We start from the raw sequence: 19,600 nt of genomic DNA on the forward strand, positions 1-19,600 counted from the left end.
TGTGGTTAAAGAGCAGGAAGGACAACTAACCACTAACGAGACTAGAAACCAGATCTGATTCTCAAGAGGTTCCAAAAATACAGATACTTCCCTACCGCCGAGGCCATATTTACATTCCTGTAGTTGTGTAAATACAGTCCAGATAAGATCCTTATTTTCATTCTTAAATCAGTGTGGATGTGTAAACATATTTTTATTCTGTGGTAAAATGCCTGTAATGTGTTCATCACTTGAAAAAGCTTTACAAAAAGTAGCCGGTGTTTGCTTCATTACACATTATTTATTTTTTATTTGGAAAAATGTTTCCAATGACTTTGCAGGCGTACCAACCAATGGCTGGTTTAATTCACATGTCTGTCGAGCATTTAATTATCTGAGTGTTTCTCTGGAGAATCCATTAACAACAGTCACAGACTGAAAGCATAGAGCTGTAGAAAATAAAGCACAGTAATAATGAGGTTATGTTTTCAACCATGTCTGTGTGTTTGTTTACTTGCTTGTTTGTTTGTTTGTTTGTTAGTAAGCAGGATTATGCAAAACGTAATGAACTGACTTGCACTGAACTTGGTGGAGGGATGGGGCATAGGCCAGGGAACAACCCATTAAATTTTGGGGGATGATGCAGATCATTTACTTTGAATTTGAATTTTTTTCTCTAAAGTCTGGTGTATGTTGTTTGACACTGACCATGGCAGAGGTCTGCGCTCTATGAGTGCCCTTGTAGTTGTTTAATTTTTAGCCACACCAGCAGCATTGCTCTAGGAATGGCAAAGTCTGTCCGTCAGTTTGTCAGTTTGTCAGTCTGTCCACTTCTGTGGTCCAGGATGAAATACCTCGACATCTATTAGATAGATTGGTGGGATGCTGGTTAAGGGATTCAGGGGCTACAGAGGACATATCCTCATGACTTTGTTGATCCCCTGACTGCTCATGTAGCACCACCAGCTGGTAAAACTTATCTGGGTAAATATCTCTACATCCCCAAATGGAGAATCCTAATTACTTTGGTGATCCCCTCTAAGGTTACACCCACACTATTAGGTTTTAGTTTTATAACGCATCTCTTTTCCTACATTTCCTCCTGCCATCCACACTACTCTATATGTGTCAACCAACATTTGTTTGACATTAACGTGCGGTTTTGAACGAAATATCTCCACAACTAATTGGATGGATAGCCAGGAAATTTGGTAAACACAGTCATGTCCCCTCAGGATAAATTGTGGTAACTTTGGTGATCCCCTGACTTTCTATGTAGCGTCATCATCGGGCCAAAATTTTAATTTGTCCAGTAGTTTGGCTAATAACCAAATATCAGCATAACTAAACCTGATGGCATTGCCATCTGTCTTAGCTGTACTTTATGTTTAATGCTAATTAACAGACGTTGGCATGCTAACATGCTAAGTTACTATTACACTATTAATTATTAAGTATGTTAACATGCTGACTTTAGCATTTAGCTCACAGCTGTGCATAAGTACAGCATCACAGAGCTACTGCCATCAATACAATACTCAACAATAGAAACAATATTTATTAAAGTTGATGATTATGGTTAAAATAAATAAATCTGAAAACTGTTCTTCACAGTTTCGGCTACACAGTAAAGCTCTTTACTCAGTCTGCTATGAGGAATAAACCTCCTATCTATCTAACTGTACCAACTCAGTAATCAGGACAGTTTGACCTATAGAAGGTGTGACATACAATTAGTCTGAGTCTGAGTAAGGTCAAATGGTTAAATGCTCTTAACTGAGACACTGAACCACTCACCTAATTATTCTCTGGGTGTTACTGATCTGACTTTCAGTGCTCTATAAGTCACAATAATTGCCTCCTAGCATTTATGTTTTGCATGTATAGTATCGTAACAGCTACCTACATGGACTGTACATTGCTCTGACAGTGTGTGTTTGACATTTTGACGTTACAGACAAAAAGCTGGTCTGAGTGGTACAGACATTATACATCCAGTTTTCCTCTGGAGAGATGCTGCTCCACATCACACTCCACTTACTCATCGACATTCACATCAGCCTTTTAAACACTGTGGACTGGAGTAAGCAGATATTTTTATAGCAGGCCTGAAACAACTTGGGGTTTGGTTGGGTGTTTATAATGGTGCAGGGTGGGAAATAAAAGGCAAAGACTTGGCTGTTAATCACAGAGATTTAGCCGTCAAATGAGATTCATTAGCACAAACGCCTCTGTCTATAGAGGATCATGTTACTGTGAGCAGTGCAGCTTTCACAAATAGCCACAGTGCGACAGAAAGACCATCCTGGGAAAGAAAATGCTGCTCTCAGGAAGGATGAACCTGAGCTTAACATCAGCTCAGGTCCCTTATAGAGGCATCGTCAATCATAAACAACAATTAAGAATAAGCATAGTATTCTTGTGACAGATAAAAATGTAAAGAGGTGGAAAAAATGATGTGAAACTGAAACTTGTGACATTAACTAGAATTATGCAGAACCTCAAACCACAAAGGCTTCGACAAAAGTTAAGCAATCATCATTTTTAATCTATGTGAAAGTAAAATGCGACTCATCCTCTTTGTCTCTTCTTTACTTTCTATTAAACAGCTTATCTCTTCATATCATAACATGTGTACATCCTTACATCAATATACCACTCATTATTAGATGATAATTTAGTCATGGGATCATAAAAGTTTCTTTACATCACATCTTTAACTATATCTCTCATGTGATAGCTCTGCCCATGCTCTATACAACATGCATTACATTATCATAAAACTGTGTTGGTTAGTTTTTGAGTATCTGTCACAAATTGTTTTTTCTTGATACATTTTGTAAAATGTGTTATGTAACAGACCATAGATAAATTATAAGAGGTAGATAGCAAGTCGTATGTTTAGAGAAGTTAGTTTGTGAGGTGAACTATACATGAAGCGAAATCAGCCTGTGACTGGATGTTGGCTGTTTGAATATCCAAATCTGATGGTTTAAATGAAAAAAAGCAACATTACAACACTGACATACTATCATCTCAAATTGGTATGAACTTGATAACATGCAACAGAGCAACGTTAGCATTCATTCAGTCATGTCTTCGGCTAATGCTCCAATATTTACTCTGCTTTTAGCTCCTGAGGGAAATATCTGCTTATTTAGCTGCTAAATGCTCCACTATGTTCACCAGCTAATCGCAAACTTTGTCTGTCTATCATACAGTGGGATTTAATTTTTTTTTTTTGCTGGTTAAATCTGCCTGCTGTGGCAGGAAACAAGGTTGATGAGAGTTAATCAAAACAGTGAAGTTATAGGCCGTAACACCAAAACAATGCGCTAAAAGACACTGAATGGTTCAGTTGGCTGATAATTCTCTGTGGGTTTATCATTACGAGCACCTTTCACCTTATACATGTTTATTGTTAATACACAAAAGTGAATTATATCAGTGGTGAATTGTAGCAGAAGATTGTGTGATATTAAAAAATATATATATATAATTCCCACTGTAAATAAAATGAAGCCAAGCATGGACTTGGCATTGCTCAGGTGGTTTAGAAAGATGATTGGTTTAGAATATGGTTGGATTGAATTGATGGATGTAAGTCTATAGCACCTGGACCTTGGTACAGTCCAGGAGTCACTGCAAAAAAAAATCAAATCATACCAACATCATGTCTGGATGATGACATCACCTCTCTGGTATCCATCATCTCATCTCTGCTCCTCATTACATTACACATGATGGCGTGAAAAGGATAGACTGACAGGCCGACAAAGCGGCCAGCTGACTGTCTGCACCACATGTCCTCTGCATTCCCAGACACTAGTAGTTATTAGACGCTTTAAACACACATTTGCGAGTCTATTTTCACCAAAGGCCTGAAACTCCACTTTAACAACTGGTGACCACTTGCAAAGTCACACGCTCAATTCCTGCTCAATTCAACGGTTGTTCGTTTCCTCGCTCTAGTTACCAGACAGTTTAAAATTCCAAAGGAAACACGCAGTGTTTGGCTTGTTCAGTTCAGGACAAGCTTTCCCTCAACCTGTCGACCTGCCTGCGTGTTGGACCCTTCAATTGATAATTATGCCATTTGGTCTAATTACAGGAAGGTACCCTGTGAAGCAGTGCCAGCGATTATCAGTCAAAATGACAGGTGGAGAATGAATTATGCATCAGTGATTTGAAAATTCTGTACAATATGGATAATATGGACACATTCTAACAAACAAGGTGATGGAAAAGACCCTTACCCATCAACTGCCAGTCACAAGTCAGCTGGGACACATAGTTCTGAGTTCCAATATACCGTTTATATTGTACTATTTGATCATTCATTAACTAAGATCAAAGGCCCTGCCCTTGCTACAGTAAAGCACCACAGTATCAAGTATCATTTTTTAACACAAGCTTACACAGGGAAGTGCTGTCATACATAACCTGGAATGAGATATCACATAATAGTCTGCTAACACTGGAATGTATCTGTGTAAACAAGAAGCGATGAAGTGTTTAAATATTCATCTCTGCTTTCAATGGTTCACATTTATGTCTGTCATGTGAAATGAAACAAACAGAAAAAGATACAGGACTGATCAATCTCTGGCCGTCTGATTGCAATCATAACCTGTGAAATACCTGCAGGTGAAGGTATCCATCATAGATATTAAAGTTAGATGACAGAACTCCAGAACAAGTCTTATAATGACTTAGCAATCATTGTTATTATTAACGACAGGACGAGAAAAAACAGCAGATGGAAAGTCTTCAGTTACTCAGCATCAGGAGTTTTTTACTCTACAGCCATTCTCTGATTCATGTGTGAACTCAGCTTGACCTTACAAGCAAAATAAGGAGTTTTTTTTTTTTTTTTCGAGAGGACAGCTGTTACCAATCATGTGATCCCCCCAGTTTCTTATATGTTTCACAACATACTCAGGTAGCTTTACAGTTCCAACTCCTGTGAAAAAAGTTGTTTTCTTTAGAGAAAGGACAGTGGACAGCATGGGACACAGAGTAGACCCAGGAAAGGAGTGTCTAGAGGGATTTGGTCGGAGACCCATAGGGCTATATGTGGCTCCACAGATGCTGGTCTAAACCACTACATCATGTCTGGGAACTGAAGACTATCTTAAAGTGTCTGCTGGGGGATCTGAGAGTGTGTGTCTCCTTATCATCTCAAATGTCAAAGTCGGATTTAGTGGATCACCAAAGGCATCTGGATCATTGCCACCATGAGGCACGGGCTGCAACATTAAGCATCTTAACATATGAGGGTGATGCCTTGTTGCTGTTGGGGCTGCATCAAAGATAAAATAAGGCTCCCTCTTACCATGGAGTGAGTCTCTTCCAGTCGGGTGATTGTCCTATAGGCTAAGAATAGTGCAGACAAGGGAGTGTTTGAGATGTGATTCGACACATCTCTGGCAGCGATAAGCTGAGCTCACACACTTTCAAAGGCCAGTCCACACACAGTTTCCACAGATTGTTTTTTTTAATGAGACATGCTACCATACAGAACTAAACCAGAGCAACCACTGCGCCGTATGCCACAGTGTCTGCATTTCAGTGTATTGTAGTTTTCACTTTCTGTTATGGCTTTCATTCATCTCTGGGCTCTGCAGGCTGAAATGACTGCACTGCATACCTTGGCGGCTGCTCTGTTATTGTTGAAACTAAACTCTGCAGCACACAAAACTGTCTCATTATTATGACAAAAGTAATCTGTTTGTGAGATTAGCTGACCAGTTGGGACTTTGTAGTTGTTATAGCTGGCAGATCACCATTCCTGGCTTCCACCTTTGTTTCAGGTTGACATTACACTTTTATCTCCTCCATATGGACATAGATCTGTAGAGTGTGTTTCAAAAGAATCTACTGCTTTAAGTCAAACAGTTTTGCTAAGAAACCATCCATGGTTATGACTTACCCAACTGACAATAACTTGATTGGTGGAAATCGATGTGGACAGACACTAAAAATAGTTTGGTGTTTTGCTTCAATTTCAACACTGTTAGCACTTAGTGCCATCTGTGATTGGAGCACTCCCATTATTCCATGACCCTGTAAGTTACACTGTGTTACGATTCAAATCACTACGCGTTGACAGTGACAGTGTGGTCATGTGCCATCTGCCTCAACTGGACCCATGTGGCACATGGCAAAATGTGCTTTGTATAGAGCGTCACAGGGAAGACGTATTTTTGTAGTTAGCATTACCCTGGTTCCTTCTACAAAACGCCAATGGCTACATTGGCTTTTGGATTGCTGCAGAGTAAAAGCTCTGTGACAAACAAAAGTTTATGATACTAACACATTTTGTTCAGCACAATATCTTCACAAATGAACACCAATTTATGATTTTTGAAGCCTAAATACAATCGCCAGAAGTAAAAAGCTAATATGAGGCTATAAACAAACTACAACAACATTGCATGACTTCCAACTTGTAGTTTGATTTATGCTAAGATGCTAGCTAATTTCCAGGTTTTAGGACTCATTCCTGCAGCACTCTATACTATGGGACAATCAAAACACTTAGTGTGCAGCTGTGTTGAAATGACGTGAATGAAACATTACATCTAATAGGATTCAATCCCTAACAATGGCAAGTTAAGCTAAGCTTCCACTTATCAGAGTAAGCTAGTTAGCCTAGCTTGCTAGCTTGGTATTCTGAGTCCCACTCCCAAGTGTTGAATGTTGTAAAGGGACAAGCAGCTTAAGAAAATAGTTTGAGATTCACTTTCTTGCCAAAAGTCAGATGAAATAAATTGATACCACTCTTATATCTGTACAGCCAGCATCCAGTTAACTTTAAGCGTGGCACAAATTAAGACTGGAAACAGGAGAAATGGTTAGCCTGTCTCTGTCCAAAGCCGCCTTCCACCACTTTTAAAGCTCATTTATATATTAGTATTTCTTTGCTGTTACCATACAGACATAAGAGTGGTTTCAATCTCCGCATCTAACTCTGCAAGAAAGCAACTAAGTGCATTTTGAACTTGCTGAAAAGAGGAAAAAATGCTTTGTCTTATCACTTTCAAGCTCTACAGTATTTCTCAGGTCGTCAACACACCCCATCAGCTGAGTTAACACAGCAGCTAAGTAGTTAAGTTAGCACGCACAGCATCATTGGCTCTAAGTCAGCCAATGCCATTGGAAAGGTCTATCCACTGCTTCCACAATTATGCCCTAAAGGGAATTTATCCCCCTTTAGAAATAGTTTACATTTCCTTAGACAAAAAGTGAGTAGAATGCAAATTTCAATTTGACTGTAAAACATACTTAAACAAAGTAAAAAGACAAAGTGTATTGTGAATGTGGTAGCGCTCCTGTGAAGGCTGCCTGTGTGTGACAAAGAAACCTGTGAGCTGTTGTGTGTTTGTTTGTGGAGAGATAATCATTAGCAAACATCATGTTTCAGCAAACAACAACAATGAACCCACAGAATCTTTCTGCCGGTCCCTGGTGACAGGTGTTTTCTGTTGCAGCCAGTGGGGTGTTATTTTACACATAGTCAAATTCCATGCTTAAATGTTGCAGATGGACCGACCCATATGTAAAAGAGCAACCTCCCACTATCCAGGTTTTGTTTTAACCAGGTTGTCTATCTGCGTGACATTTGTGGGAAAAAAAACAAAGGGCTTAATTTAGGCAAATAAAGCCTGGCTAAAGGCTACAGAGTTGGTACAGGTGTCTGTGTGTGGTTTATCAGGACAATAGACATGATTATCTTATTTAGAGTCATTATGGGCAATATCAATGATGCAACCTCAACCACTGCAATCACCACATATTAGCGGCTCGCGAGCTACCAGTAGCTCACCCAAAGGTTCTGAGAATATAATATGAACCATGGGCGCATAGTACAAACTTTAAACAGCACAACTTCACTCTGTAAATCTACTCCAAATGCAACTAATGAAATACACAAACACACCCCCCTGTTGTCAGTCAAATGAGTTACACTGTCAAGTTTGTCTACCTCACATATGCTGTAGGCGACATGCAGTGATAGCAACTCTTCTAAATTAAAGAACATATATAAACTTTTAAGTGAGTTAAGCTGTGGGCTTCAATTTGAGCCCCATTTTTTTTCAGCCCATGTTTGGTGACATTTTGGGAAATTAAATGTACTGAATTATCTATTTTAAGCTCTTGTCTGTTATGTAGCTACCATTGGATGTACTGAGAACTATCACTGGATTACTCACTAAGGAGCTTCTTCCTTCTCTGTTTTCTAGGCAGACGTTTATTTGCAGTGGTGTCATGTCTGTGTGTTAAGGTTTGACTGAATCATGACACTTTTTGGTACAAAATGTGAATTTTTGATTTTGATATTTGATTATTAATCTGATTTGGACATTTGTATTTTGATATAATATGTGAATAAATGTAACCAGTAATATAAGATGTTAGGAGCCCCTTTTATTTTGTTAAAGTAGCTCTCAGAGTAAAAAAGGTTGGAGACCACTGTATCAGAGGATGAAATCGGCTTCTGTTCATCCCTAAGCCTGTATCCTCAATTTCTTTTTATTTACAGCCCTATAATTGACTAATTCCTCCTGAGAAACAATGTTAGATTTACTTAGGAAGGTTAAGAATCTGTGAATGTGGTAAGATAGAGGACACTGAGCAGATGGAAAACTGGACTCCCCTGAAACATTGAAGCTTCTCTCTTTTTCAGGAAGTGGGAAGAGGCATTTTTCAAAACAAACAGTTAATTTGGGAAGTTAAGCTTCCTTTACACTCAGTTTGTATTTGGTACAGCCCTGCTGTGTGTGTGTAAAGGAGGATGGGTGGAAGCAGTAAATACAGGCTCTCAGCAAGGCAGACACGCATTAGAAGCTTACATAAACAGCCAGAACATGAGTCAAGATGACCATTCATTTTTAATGGAAGCAGCAATGAGTACGTGCTGTGAGGGACAGGATAGGGCTGCTCAAGGACCATGATGCAACACTGCCAGCGTCACAGCACTGATGACGCTGCAAGAGCCCACAGAATGGGCGGACGGCTTGATCTTATCACCGAAAACATTTATGTTCTCCAGTAGGCCTGCTACAACTGGCGTGAGTTAATGCTTAATACAGAGAGCACTGAAGGCAGACACAGCTGGACCAGTTCTGCTGAATCCTGAGTCACTATGCTTTCTAGGAATTCATCTTTCTAAAGCACAAGCTGCAGTCATTTCCCTCCTTAATCCTCTAAATGGATGCTAACAGCGTCAGAGCTTTCATAACAAATATTGACGGATTTTCAGAAAGTAAAGAGTTTGAGTGTAAATCCTCAATAGTGTTTTACAGTTTCAAGAATTTTCCCTCTCTTATGAGCTCTCTGATTTTGTGTTTCTCCAAGTCTTTATTTTATTCCCTCTCTCTTTTCCTCTTCTCTATCATTTCTACAGTTTTTTTCTTTCTCTGTATTTGCTCTCTACTGGAGAGAAACAGAACACTTGTCTAGGGTCGTCTATCTATTCCCCTGGTATGAATACACTCTTTAAAACCATCAAATGACAGAGGTTGCTGAATTAGGCATGTAGGCATTTAGCTGACACTCAAAACAGACAACACTGACTCTTTGTGTCTCTGCCTTGAAAAGTGAATGGCTGGATGCAACAAAACTTCTTTCAGTTAAATAAAGGTAAGACTGAGATAGTACTATTTGGGAACAAAGAAGGAAGGTTGCAATTCAGTGCCTACCTGGAGTCTAAAGCATTAAAGACTTCGCTCATGTTAAAAACCTCGGTGTAATCATGGATGGGGATCTTAGTTTCAGTGATCATGGTAACTGGCTTTAAAGAGAAGCTAAAAACGGCTCTATTCTCCTCTGGCTTAATTTAATCATTTAATATGGCATTTTAATTACATATTATCTGTTTTATAATCTGTGTTTGATACTGTTTTCTTATTATGCTATTATTTTTTGTGCTTCTTATTTTTCTGTTAAGCACATTGAATGATCTCAGTGTATGATAATGTGCTATACAAATAATTTTGTCATGCCTTGCCTTACACTGAAAAAGCACAATAAATGCAATGGTTCACCCACACAAAGAGGAAGAGGGAAGTCCACATTTTCTCTACAAAGTCAGGCTGGACATGAATAAGACCCTGCCCAATGCAATATGTTTTCCCAATTACAACACCAGCGCTGACATTATGGCACGACCACCACCCACCTCTACAATGTCAGAGTTGGTTCTGCTCTCATGGGGTTCGTTGTACTCGGTGTATTTCAGTAGGACTTTGTCCATGTCGGTGCTGGCGTACTGAAACAGCTTGTTGGAGCTGTTGAAGATGATGAGGGCGATTTCACAGTCACACAGAACGCTCAGCTCGTAGGCCTTCTTCATCAGACCGAACTTCCTCTTCATGAACGTCACCTGGAAAGACAGACGCAGAGGATCAGTCTAGTTTCCTTCAAATATCCACTCAGACAAGGAGTTTACATGCAAAGCTGTAGCTGTAGAACTGGTTGCATTTTTCAGTTATTTTGAAAGCATAATCAGCTGATCATCATTTCCTCTTCATTCTATCACCTCAAGCAAATCCTGATACAAGAAGACTTAATTGTTTGTATAAAAAAGATGTCAAGGTGGAAGATATACAAAATGTTAAATGGGCAAAGGAGTGTCTCCAAAATATTTTCTGTGAACTGGGATCAGTGCTGTAAACTGTGCAGAAAAAACAAATTTGAAATGTTTTAGAGACATAAATCTCCCAGAATGGAGTGATGTCAGAGTTCAAACAGAGTAAAACTTTCTGAACATCAGATCACAGTGTAATTCAGCATTTTGTCATCCATGATTACATGTGGATGTAAAAATGGCTTTTTAGGTGATGAAATCCAAATAGCTTAATGGCAAAAGGGCAGGTTCCACTGCAGCCTCTAATCTGAGTCAAATGTGTCATATTAACACAGATTTGCATTGACATTTATGTTTCATTTCAAGAACTTATTTATTTATTTGTTAATTTGATAGGGACAATGCAAGTTAATGAACATCAGTACAAAATACATTATGTAAACATGCTGGATTGCAGAAAAAATGCTCATTTACATCTGTGGTCCCCTAATTAAGCGACTGTTCTTATCCATCACAACTGATAATTAGCCAATGGATGAACTGAGAAAAGATATTTAAAATGTGTCTGTGTCACCAAGAGAGGGAGAGGAATGAGGAGGGAAGAGGTGGCTCAAGAATATGGGTTCTGAAACTGAACTCCCCCAGGAGGGTGGCAATATCCTGGAAATTTGTTTCCAATGGAATGCCACTGATTGAATGGATGGGAAATGTGGGTGGGTAAAGCAACTCAGTAATGTTTCCCCTCCCTCCCTTAATGAGTACTATTAAGGTGTTCATCCTTAGGTGTTACCTCACAGTCATCATATTCCTTGTAAATTCATAATAATGTGACTGAACCCTCCCAATATAAAGCAAACCTCCAAGCAGACAGTATTATATTGTACTGTGATATCTAAAATGAAGCAACCATGTTCCCCTAAACCATGACATGCACCTCTACATTTTATCTGAAATGCATTGTTCGGAGTGGACCATTTACAGCTCATATCAAACCCACATACAACCCACAGGTCACTCATCGATCACGCTGTCATCCCTTTTTTGGTGTGTAGCTAACTCCCTGCAGTGAGTCACCTGAATGCATCTTCCCTCCAGCTTCTGGGATCCTGACTCATATCATCTTCATAAACTTCCTTCTGACTCTCACGTTGTCTCACACCGCCAAGATTTCTAGAAGTGTTGAGTAACAGGTGTATTTCATGCGGTCCCCCCCTGCCCAATTCATGTTCTCACGTTTGCAAATGTTCACAGCTCTGCAGGTCACAGGGCAGTTTTTTCTGAAGCAGCTGGTAGTTCAGGCTTGCTCAAAAGCACAATAACAGTTGTAGGTGATGAGGGTCAGAGTCTTAATTTTTTCAAAACATAAGCAACAACTGCACCCAGAAAACAGTCAGGTTCAACAAAAACATGGACACCATGAAGCAGGGCACAGTCATTTGCATTCTAAGAAGATACACAATATAATCCACATTTGATCATCAAAAAGTTTTACCAGTTTCAGTTTCAACCAAGGTTTTGAGTTAGTGTTTTGCCAAATGTAATTCACTGAGGAGAAGTATAAATTATTCTATAAACATAACTTGGAAGAGAGGTTGGGAAGAGCAGGTACCTCCTAATCAGACTGGCAGAGTGGTGTGTCAAGCAAGTATGTGTGCATTTCACACATCTTATCCGTTCAGTAGAAATCAGCCACTCCTCTCTTGTAGCTTTCTGCTTCTCTTGCTCTTACAGGCTCCTGAAATGAACATTCAAGCTCCTCCATAGGCTCTCCTGGCACCTCCTCACCATCACTGGTTATTCACTGGTCACAGAAATGTCTCCTCAGTCTGTAATGTCTGAGCATCGATGTCCTTGCAAAGAAGGACATGAGATGCTTCCATCAATGCTGCTGCTAGGGTTTTAACTAAAACTAAGAAAAAAGAGCAATCACACCAGTTCTCAGGTCTTGGCACTGGCTTTCAGTCAGATAGAGAATTGATTTCAAAGTTTTACTTATTGTCTACAAGTCATAGTCTGGGCCCCTAAATATATTTGTGAAATATTCAATGTACATAAGCCTAACAGGTCTATGAGATCTGCAGGAGCTGGAGTTAAAACTAAACAGGGTGAAATGGCTTTCAACCACTATGTTGCCCACTGCTGGACCCAGCTCCCAATGGAGATCAAATCTGCCCAAACTGTTACTGGCATTAAAAAGAAGCTAAAAATTGCTCTTTTCTCCACTGCTAACTTAATCTTTTAATCTTGCACTTTAATTAAATATTATCTATTTTATAATCTGTGTTTTATACAGTTTTCTTATTATGCTTTTTATTTCTATTTTTAAGCTTTTTTTATTTTCTGTAAAGCACACTGAATGACCTCTGTGTATGATAATGTGCCATACAAATAAATTTGCCTTTCCTTTCCTAATCATTGTCGGCCTATATGTCAGATAACTGACATATGCACGGTGTAAAGCGTAGGCTATGTAAGCCAAAGCATTTTAATGTGTGGAACCCAGTATCTTACAGCCGCCCTCCATCCCCACTCAGAGGCTTTTATCCAGGGAACTGTTGCAAGTACCATTATATGCATGAGAGCACTGTGGCTTTATATATATTCTCTACCACAGAAAGCCAGGGAGAGAACGCTATCCCGTTAATAAGTGATTTATTATCCTTTTTGGCCATAAAACTATAGTCTTCTTAAGATATTTCAACATTTTCCCAATGGGGATGATATGATGTCATTTGTCTCCAGGACGGTTTGATTTGTTTTTGAAGGGTCTAAGATGTTGGAGCTCCTGAAACATCACATGTTCCAGTTAGGAACCAGAGGCCAGAACCAAGTTCACATTCAACCAAGCTGAACATTTGCACTAATGCCAGAAACATTTTGGAACAGGTCTCACTGAATAAATGTTGCATCTCATTACAGTAACTAGATTAGAGGATAGTGGTAAAATTGACGCTACAGTTCTCACTATGGTTCCAAGAACAGTTAACTTTTGTTGGCGGAAAAGTCAGTTTCCTCTTTAACAAAGTTTTTAATTATATTCATTATTTCTCGGGCGTGACTTGCAAATATATTTTGGTGAAAAGAGATAAAGAAGAACTACCTTGTTCCTCTTTTAGAATATGTGTGTGCTGGTCGATGGTGTATCGCTGGTGCATCTTTCTACTACAGTCATGTCGCCACCATATAATCTGCAGAGTGTGTAATAGTGTGATACTTCAAGAAAAGAGGAAAAACTGCTAAAAACACTTGATGCACTTGACAGATAAAACGAGAACAAGCCAACTTCCCAAAATAGAGTGCAAGAAACTAAATATACAGCAGGCTCCAGTGATAGTGCACACCCAACAGCTAAAGCAGTGTCTATCTAAAAATGCTCCAGCCAAGACAACCAAACATCAAATATAAACATCATCCCAGATATTTACTTTCCAGCCACATCCCTATTTCCAGAGCCTGCGCTTTCCTTCCAGACAGGCTGGTATTTGTTGTGCTGCTGAAGGTGATATATATAGAGGAGACAGACAGAGAGGGATTCCAGTGGGCAGCAGTGTGGCTGAGCAAGGAGACTGTGAGGAGAGAAGGCCACTGTGTGTCCCTAACGCTGACCCACCCTGCTAATGACAGGGTGCCGTTTGGACCCAGCTAACCCCAAATTACTGCCCTCGCCACCAGCTGTGACCACTGCACTCTCAGAAAGTAACACAGCTAACAAGAATCTTTAAGAGGTCTTTACATCGAAACTATAGGGGATCTGCAGAAGAGTCCTTGAGGGATCCCTTCGCAAAGTCTTCCTGAACCTGTCAATACTTACACATCACATCCATATAATATTTGATCTTTCTATTGAAAAATGTACAGGGCTACTTTTAAAATATTGCCTCCAACTGTCCTTGTTGTTCCTTTTGGATGAACAGAGTGAATCTCTCACTTTAGAGTGGGCTTCTAGCACGATTCAGAGGACACACATCAACGCATCAGGATGTCATGAAAACTAAATATAATATCAAAAACTTCCAAAACTGCTGCTAGATGTTGTTTTCCACAGCAGAAATACACTGTGTGTTTTTGTATGGATGTCTGTTGTGATACAGAAGACTGAGGAGTAGTGTCAGTCCCACAGGTTTTTGTGCAAAATTATAAAATGTAACAGAAGAGGACAAAAGAAGAGGACACTGACCTGTCGGTTCCTCTCATCCACGATCCGGGTGATCTGGATCTTCTTCCTCCCCATTGCTAAAATACCTTCCAATAAAAGCCGAAGAAGAATATCAGTAGACTCCAGGTAGTTCAGGGTTCAACAGACGATCCTCACATACAGTCCCACTGTCAGCTCTGTTAGTCCAGTATCAGCTTGGCATGGTTTGCTGAGAAAGAGCAAGACAGAGACAGAATCAGTTTAATCCCCCCACAGCATGAACAATGCCAATATTTGCACAAATCATATAGTGCATGTTCATAAGAGCATCACTTAACAAATGAGTATAGATTCATGCATCTAAGTTTTCAAACCCAGGCTTTTTACAAGACACAAGATAGTATCAAGAAACTCAACGTCTACACAGTTTGCTAGACACAATACATTCATTTTAATCAAATTTTTGAATGGCTACAATATTTACTAAAGATTACAGTGCTACAGATTATAATCTGTGTCAGTCTGGTGGCACCTGATGGATCATTCTTGCAAAAAGTCTTCAGGCTCTGCTTTCATTCTTTATTTGCCATTTTTCTTCTCAGTCTGGTTACTGTACATTCCCATGCACAGATGTCTTTGTCACTGCTAATTCCACTGTCCTCTGTCACAGCTGCGTCTTCACCTGACAGCAACGAGTGTCACACCAAGGTTTACTGACCAACCAGCAGGACTTTCATCCCTCACTGGATTCCCACCCACAATCAATGCCAACTGTGTTTGTTGGAATCCAAATATCTCTTTTGTCTCACGCAGTCTTTTCCAAAGTACTTTTCATCTTTTGTTTTTGAAATTAAAATGTTAACACTGGATCTAGACCAAACACGCCAAGACGGACACAAGTGGCTGAGAAAAACCAGGATAATTCAGTCCAGTGCATCTCCTTCATTACGCACCTTTTCTAGCTGTCTCCAAACTCTCCCCCACAGCAGTACTCCCTCATGTGCACCAACATATTTAACCCTGCAGTCTTGAGGGAACTCGCCTCTGCTCTCCAGTTTCCTCCTCCTGCAGGAGTGCCCACCTGCCTTGCCGTGTCCCTCCTCAGCCTCAGTGTTTCTCAGCCTTGCCTTCCCCCAGAGCTCCTTAGCTCTTTCCTAATCTCATCTGATCTGGGAGGAGGCAGAGAGTGAGGCGAAGCCAGGCTTTATCCTAACCCTCTCTGGATTACTGCAGCATGTGGAGCCCAGAGCTGAGCCACCAAAACCCCCACTGCAGACCCAGTTCTCAGGGTTGGGAGATGGGACAAATGCATTTGTCATGCACCAGTGGAAATTTATTGGTGACTTTTGCTGTTTTAAATGACCTCTGTATTTGATAATATAACTGAGTGCCAGTCACCTAAATGCCCCATACAGCAGATAAATAAGGAATAAATAAAATGAAATAGAAAATCCCATGTTGATTTAAAATTCATTTAAAGCCTACTATCTGAAGTCTTCCTTCGCCTGCTCTGTTATTGCCCCATTTGACTGATTATTTCAGTGCTTCCTATTGAAAATACACCCCATCTCATATTTCATATTCTTCTTTTGTCGTCCTTCAACATTTAAAAGCTGAGTTGTATGTTATCGTCTAACCCTTCCAGTTCCCCACCAGCCCAGATCCCAGCTGACCCTGCCAAGACAGTTCAGGGTGTAAACACTGCAACAAAGATATTTGGGATTTAAAGGTCACAAGGATTTATCTGTTTTACAATATGGATGATTTGATGGCAAGACACAAATAATTTGAAAAGAGAAGAACAATCCACCACTCTTCTGAGTTTTCATTTCCATGACAAAAGAGATAATACACATTTCTGTGCTTCTGAGTGATGGTGCCGTTTGATTTCTATGTTATATTGCTAATTTTGAAGCAGCTAAATCCCTGAAGCTGTATTAAGTCACTCTTTAGTGCTCTGGTCTAGTTAGGAGTTAAGCCCTGAAAAAGCAGGAGACACTTTCTAGCACTTCTGTAAAGACATAATGCTCCAGCTTTAGCAACAAACAATCTTAATCACAATAATCAAACAGACTCAAAACTACTCTCCTGTCTGTCAGGACAGAAAACCTGAAACTGGGACTGACACTAGTCCTACTGCTACTGCTGCCAATGCCAGTATTTAATATTATGGTCGCTACTATACTGCTGAAAAATACTTTTGTTTGTTTTTTACTCAGGACAGATTTGATGTGAAGATCTTTAGTCTTTCAGTGTGACAACACTGTTTATTAGAAACAGTCTGAAGTCCCCAGTGTGTGGCGTTATTTATTTCCTGAAGTAATTTTAGTGAAATACTGTAACATAAATTCTTCTCATTCTCATTAAGTCTTACTTTAAAACATGTAAAATATAACTCTGATGTCTATTTTCCATTTCGCAGGAGATTAAAAAGTTTCATATTATTGCAAAGGTTTATTTCATTCAGTTACTGAAATCAAAAATGGTTTTGAAAATCTAATTATATTAAATTGAGAAATAAACTCAATAATCACTCTTCACCTGAATTACTAATTTAACAAACTGAATCTAATCTAATCTAATTTCTGTTAATAAAGGAATTCACACCCCTAATCAACCCTGTCAACCCTGTATACACTACTAATTTGTTTTTCTAAAGACACTTTGTATGGAAACCCAATTGCTGCTTGGATTATGTTTTCCTGGCAAGTTTTTTTTTTTTTAATTTTCTTTATTTTTGACACCTGAGACAGTTTCCTAACCTGAATTGCTGTGACTGCATTAACAAAACCATAAAAACGTTTTTTAAATTATTGTAGTTGCTACAGGCGAACAAAATATGTTGTCAGTGAACATTTTGCACATTATGTAACTTTGCAGATATGTTCATTAACAACATTTTCTCATTATGTTGATAAAAGTTATTGAAGCAGCATTACATCTCTTACAAAATATATTTACAAATTAGTATATGAATATAATTTCTAGGAGACAGGGCTGATCTAGCAGTTGATCATTGCAGTTTCAGTCTGCAGAGTCTGTGGAGCATTACTGCTGCCTGCTCTACATCTGCTTGTGCATGTGCTTCCCAGACAAGTTGTCCTGATCAGCACAGATGTAATATGTTACTATGGCAGAAACTCTATCTGGGTGGCGTGAAAATCAATACAGCACAGAGGGATGAGCCAACAGGCTGCAGCAACCAGCACTCACACAGACATCTGCACGGCCGGGCTATTTATCATAACTTCAGCCAAAAGAAAAGTCACACCTAATCTAATACAATGAGCACCACAATTTAAAAAACATTTTATAGCAATTCAGGATACGCTCGACAGTAGCTAGTGACTAAATTATACGTTTACAGACTGAATCCTCTTGAATAATTCTAGCTACGCTCAATGTTTTTAGATTATATATTAAAATGATTATACACATTCACACAGGAGTGGAAAACAACAGAAACACAACATAAGAGCCACAAATGATTCTGTATGATTCCTCTATTTTATATCAAGTATAGCAAGTACTTTTGGTATCATGCAGAATAACACATTTTAACAATTATTTATTTATTTTCTGAATATTTAGTGTTTATTACATCATTTCCAAAGGCAAAAGAAAGAAAAAAAATACAAACATCAATGAAACAGCTCTACAGTTTTCTTATCTATACTCGTTCTGACCTTCTCAACGCCTGTCTCTAACTTCAAAATACTCCCTGCCTCTGGATGTATCCTTAACAAGAAGTGCTAAGCCCCCAGAGCGAACCTCACAGCCAAATGCACTCCTCTTTATCTCACCCATGAAATCCAATTCCTGTGGATCTTTGGAAGCGTGACCATTCTTTGTTAGGGTGTGAAACACACTTTTCTAAGGTTGGATTGAACAGGATTTTATAGCTGTCACGCCTATACAATAGCAGAATGTCACTTTTTGTTGTTTGGGTAAATGGGACCTTTCTGAATGGCATACATGAACGTACGATGAGGAGAAAATAAACATGTTTTTGCTGTCTGCTGTGATAATATATTTTACTGCCACACTAAGGTATTAGTCATTTGAAAAAGTGACCACGTAACAAATTTGTTCACATGGCATAATACATTTTAGGAAATACACTTACTTGCTTTCTTGCCAAGAGTTAGTTTAAATATATTTAAATATGAAGCTAGAACCAGAAAATGTTTGTCTTAGCTTAGCATACAACTTGGAAACAGGGGGAACACCTAGCCTGGCTCTGTCCAAAAGTAATAAAATCCATCCTGTCATCACTGTGATACTGAGAGGCAATGAGCTGAGACTACAGGATGTTGTTGTACCAAGAAATAGTCCAGCACATAATTTCCTTTAAAACTACAAATTATTGTTTTTACACTACAGAAAAAACAAAGTGAGTTTTAGATGTGATGGTAGGGTTTGTTCAGTGACTAGTGACTGATACTGTTGCAATAGCAGGATCCTCTAATAACCACAGTAACAGCAGACGACCGTGACCTATGACTGTACTGGGCAGTTCAGAAAATGTGAAGTGTAGAAAGTGGGAGTTTGAAAAAGAACAGGGTGTTGCTGATGAGCTGCATGAAGTTCATCCTTCCACGAACAAATGAATGCTAAAACATCTGTCTTCTCCTCAGAGAACTGACGACATCCTGCTCATTTAAAAACATGTTGGAATTACAATCACAGATCAACCAATGTATGTCTCAGAACTCAGCTTGCTCTGTCATTAAAGGAAAGACAATAGTATTGATTACCAAAGAATGATGCCAGCAGGACTGGACACAGAATAAAACCCCTCCACACTCCTAACTTCCTGTTAGCTCTGACAGCTACACTACCTCCTCTTTCATGACCTGTCTGGCAGTTAAAGAGGGAGCGTAAGTGGAAATAAC

General features: G+C 39.2%; 1 protein-coding gene across 2 annotated transcripts in view; it reads right to left on the reverse strand.

Annotated features, from left to right (window-relative positions):
• Positions 1 to 19,600, reverse strand: part of LOC130174027 (myocyte-specific enhancer factor 2A-like) — a 45,517-nt gene that overhangs the window by 12,067 nt on the left and 13,850 nt on the right. Inside the window, exons 1-3 of one of the 2 annotated variants that reach the window (XM_056383634.1) lie at positions 15,659 to 15,924; positions 14,748 to 14,934; positions 10,163 to 10,366 (exon numbers count right to left, since the gene is read on the reverse strand). In XM_056383634.1, coding sequence (XP_056239609.1) covers positions 10,163 to 10,366; positions 14,748 to 14,801 — 258 coding nt within the window. In that variant the 5' untranslated portion in view covers positions 14,802 to 14,934; positions 15,659 to 15,924. Of the gene's footprint in view, positions 1 to 10,162; positions 10,367 to 14,747; positions 14,935 to 15,658; positions 15,925 to 19,600 lie in introns of those variants that run through there. The other variant, XM_056383626.1, reaches the window with a different exon arrangement.

This window comes from Seriola aureovittata, chromosome 1 (assembly GCF_021018895.1).
Source record: "Seriola aureovittata isolate HTS-2021-v1 ecotype China chromosome 1, ASM2101889v1, whole genome shotgun sequence".
Classification (NCBI taxonomy): Eukaryota; Metazoa; Chordata; class Actinopteri; order Carangiformes; family Carangidae; genus Seriola; species Seriola aureovittata.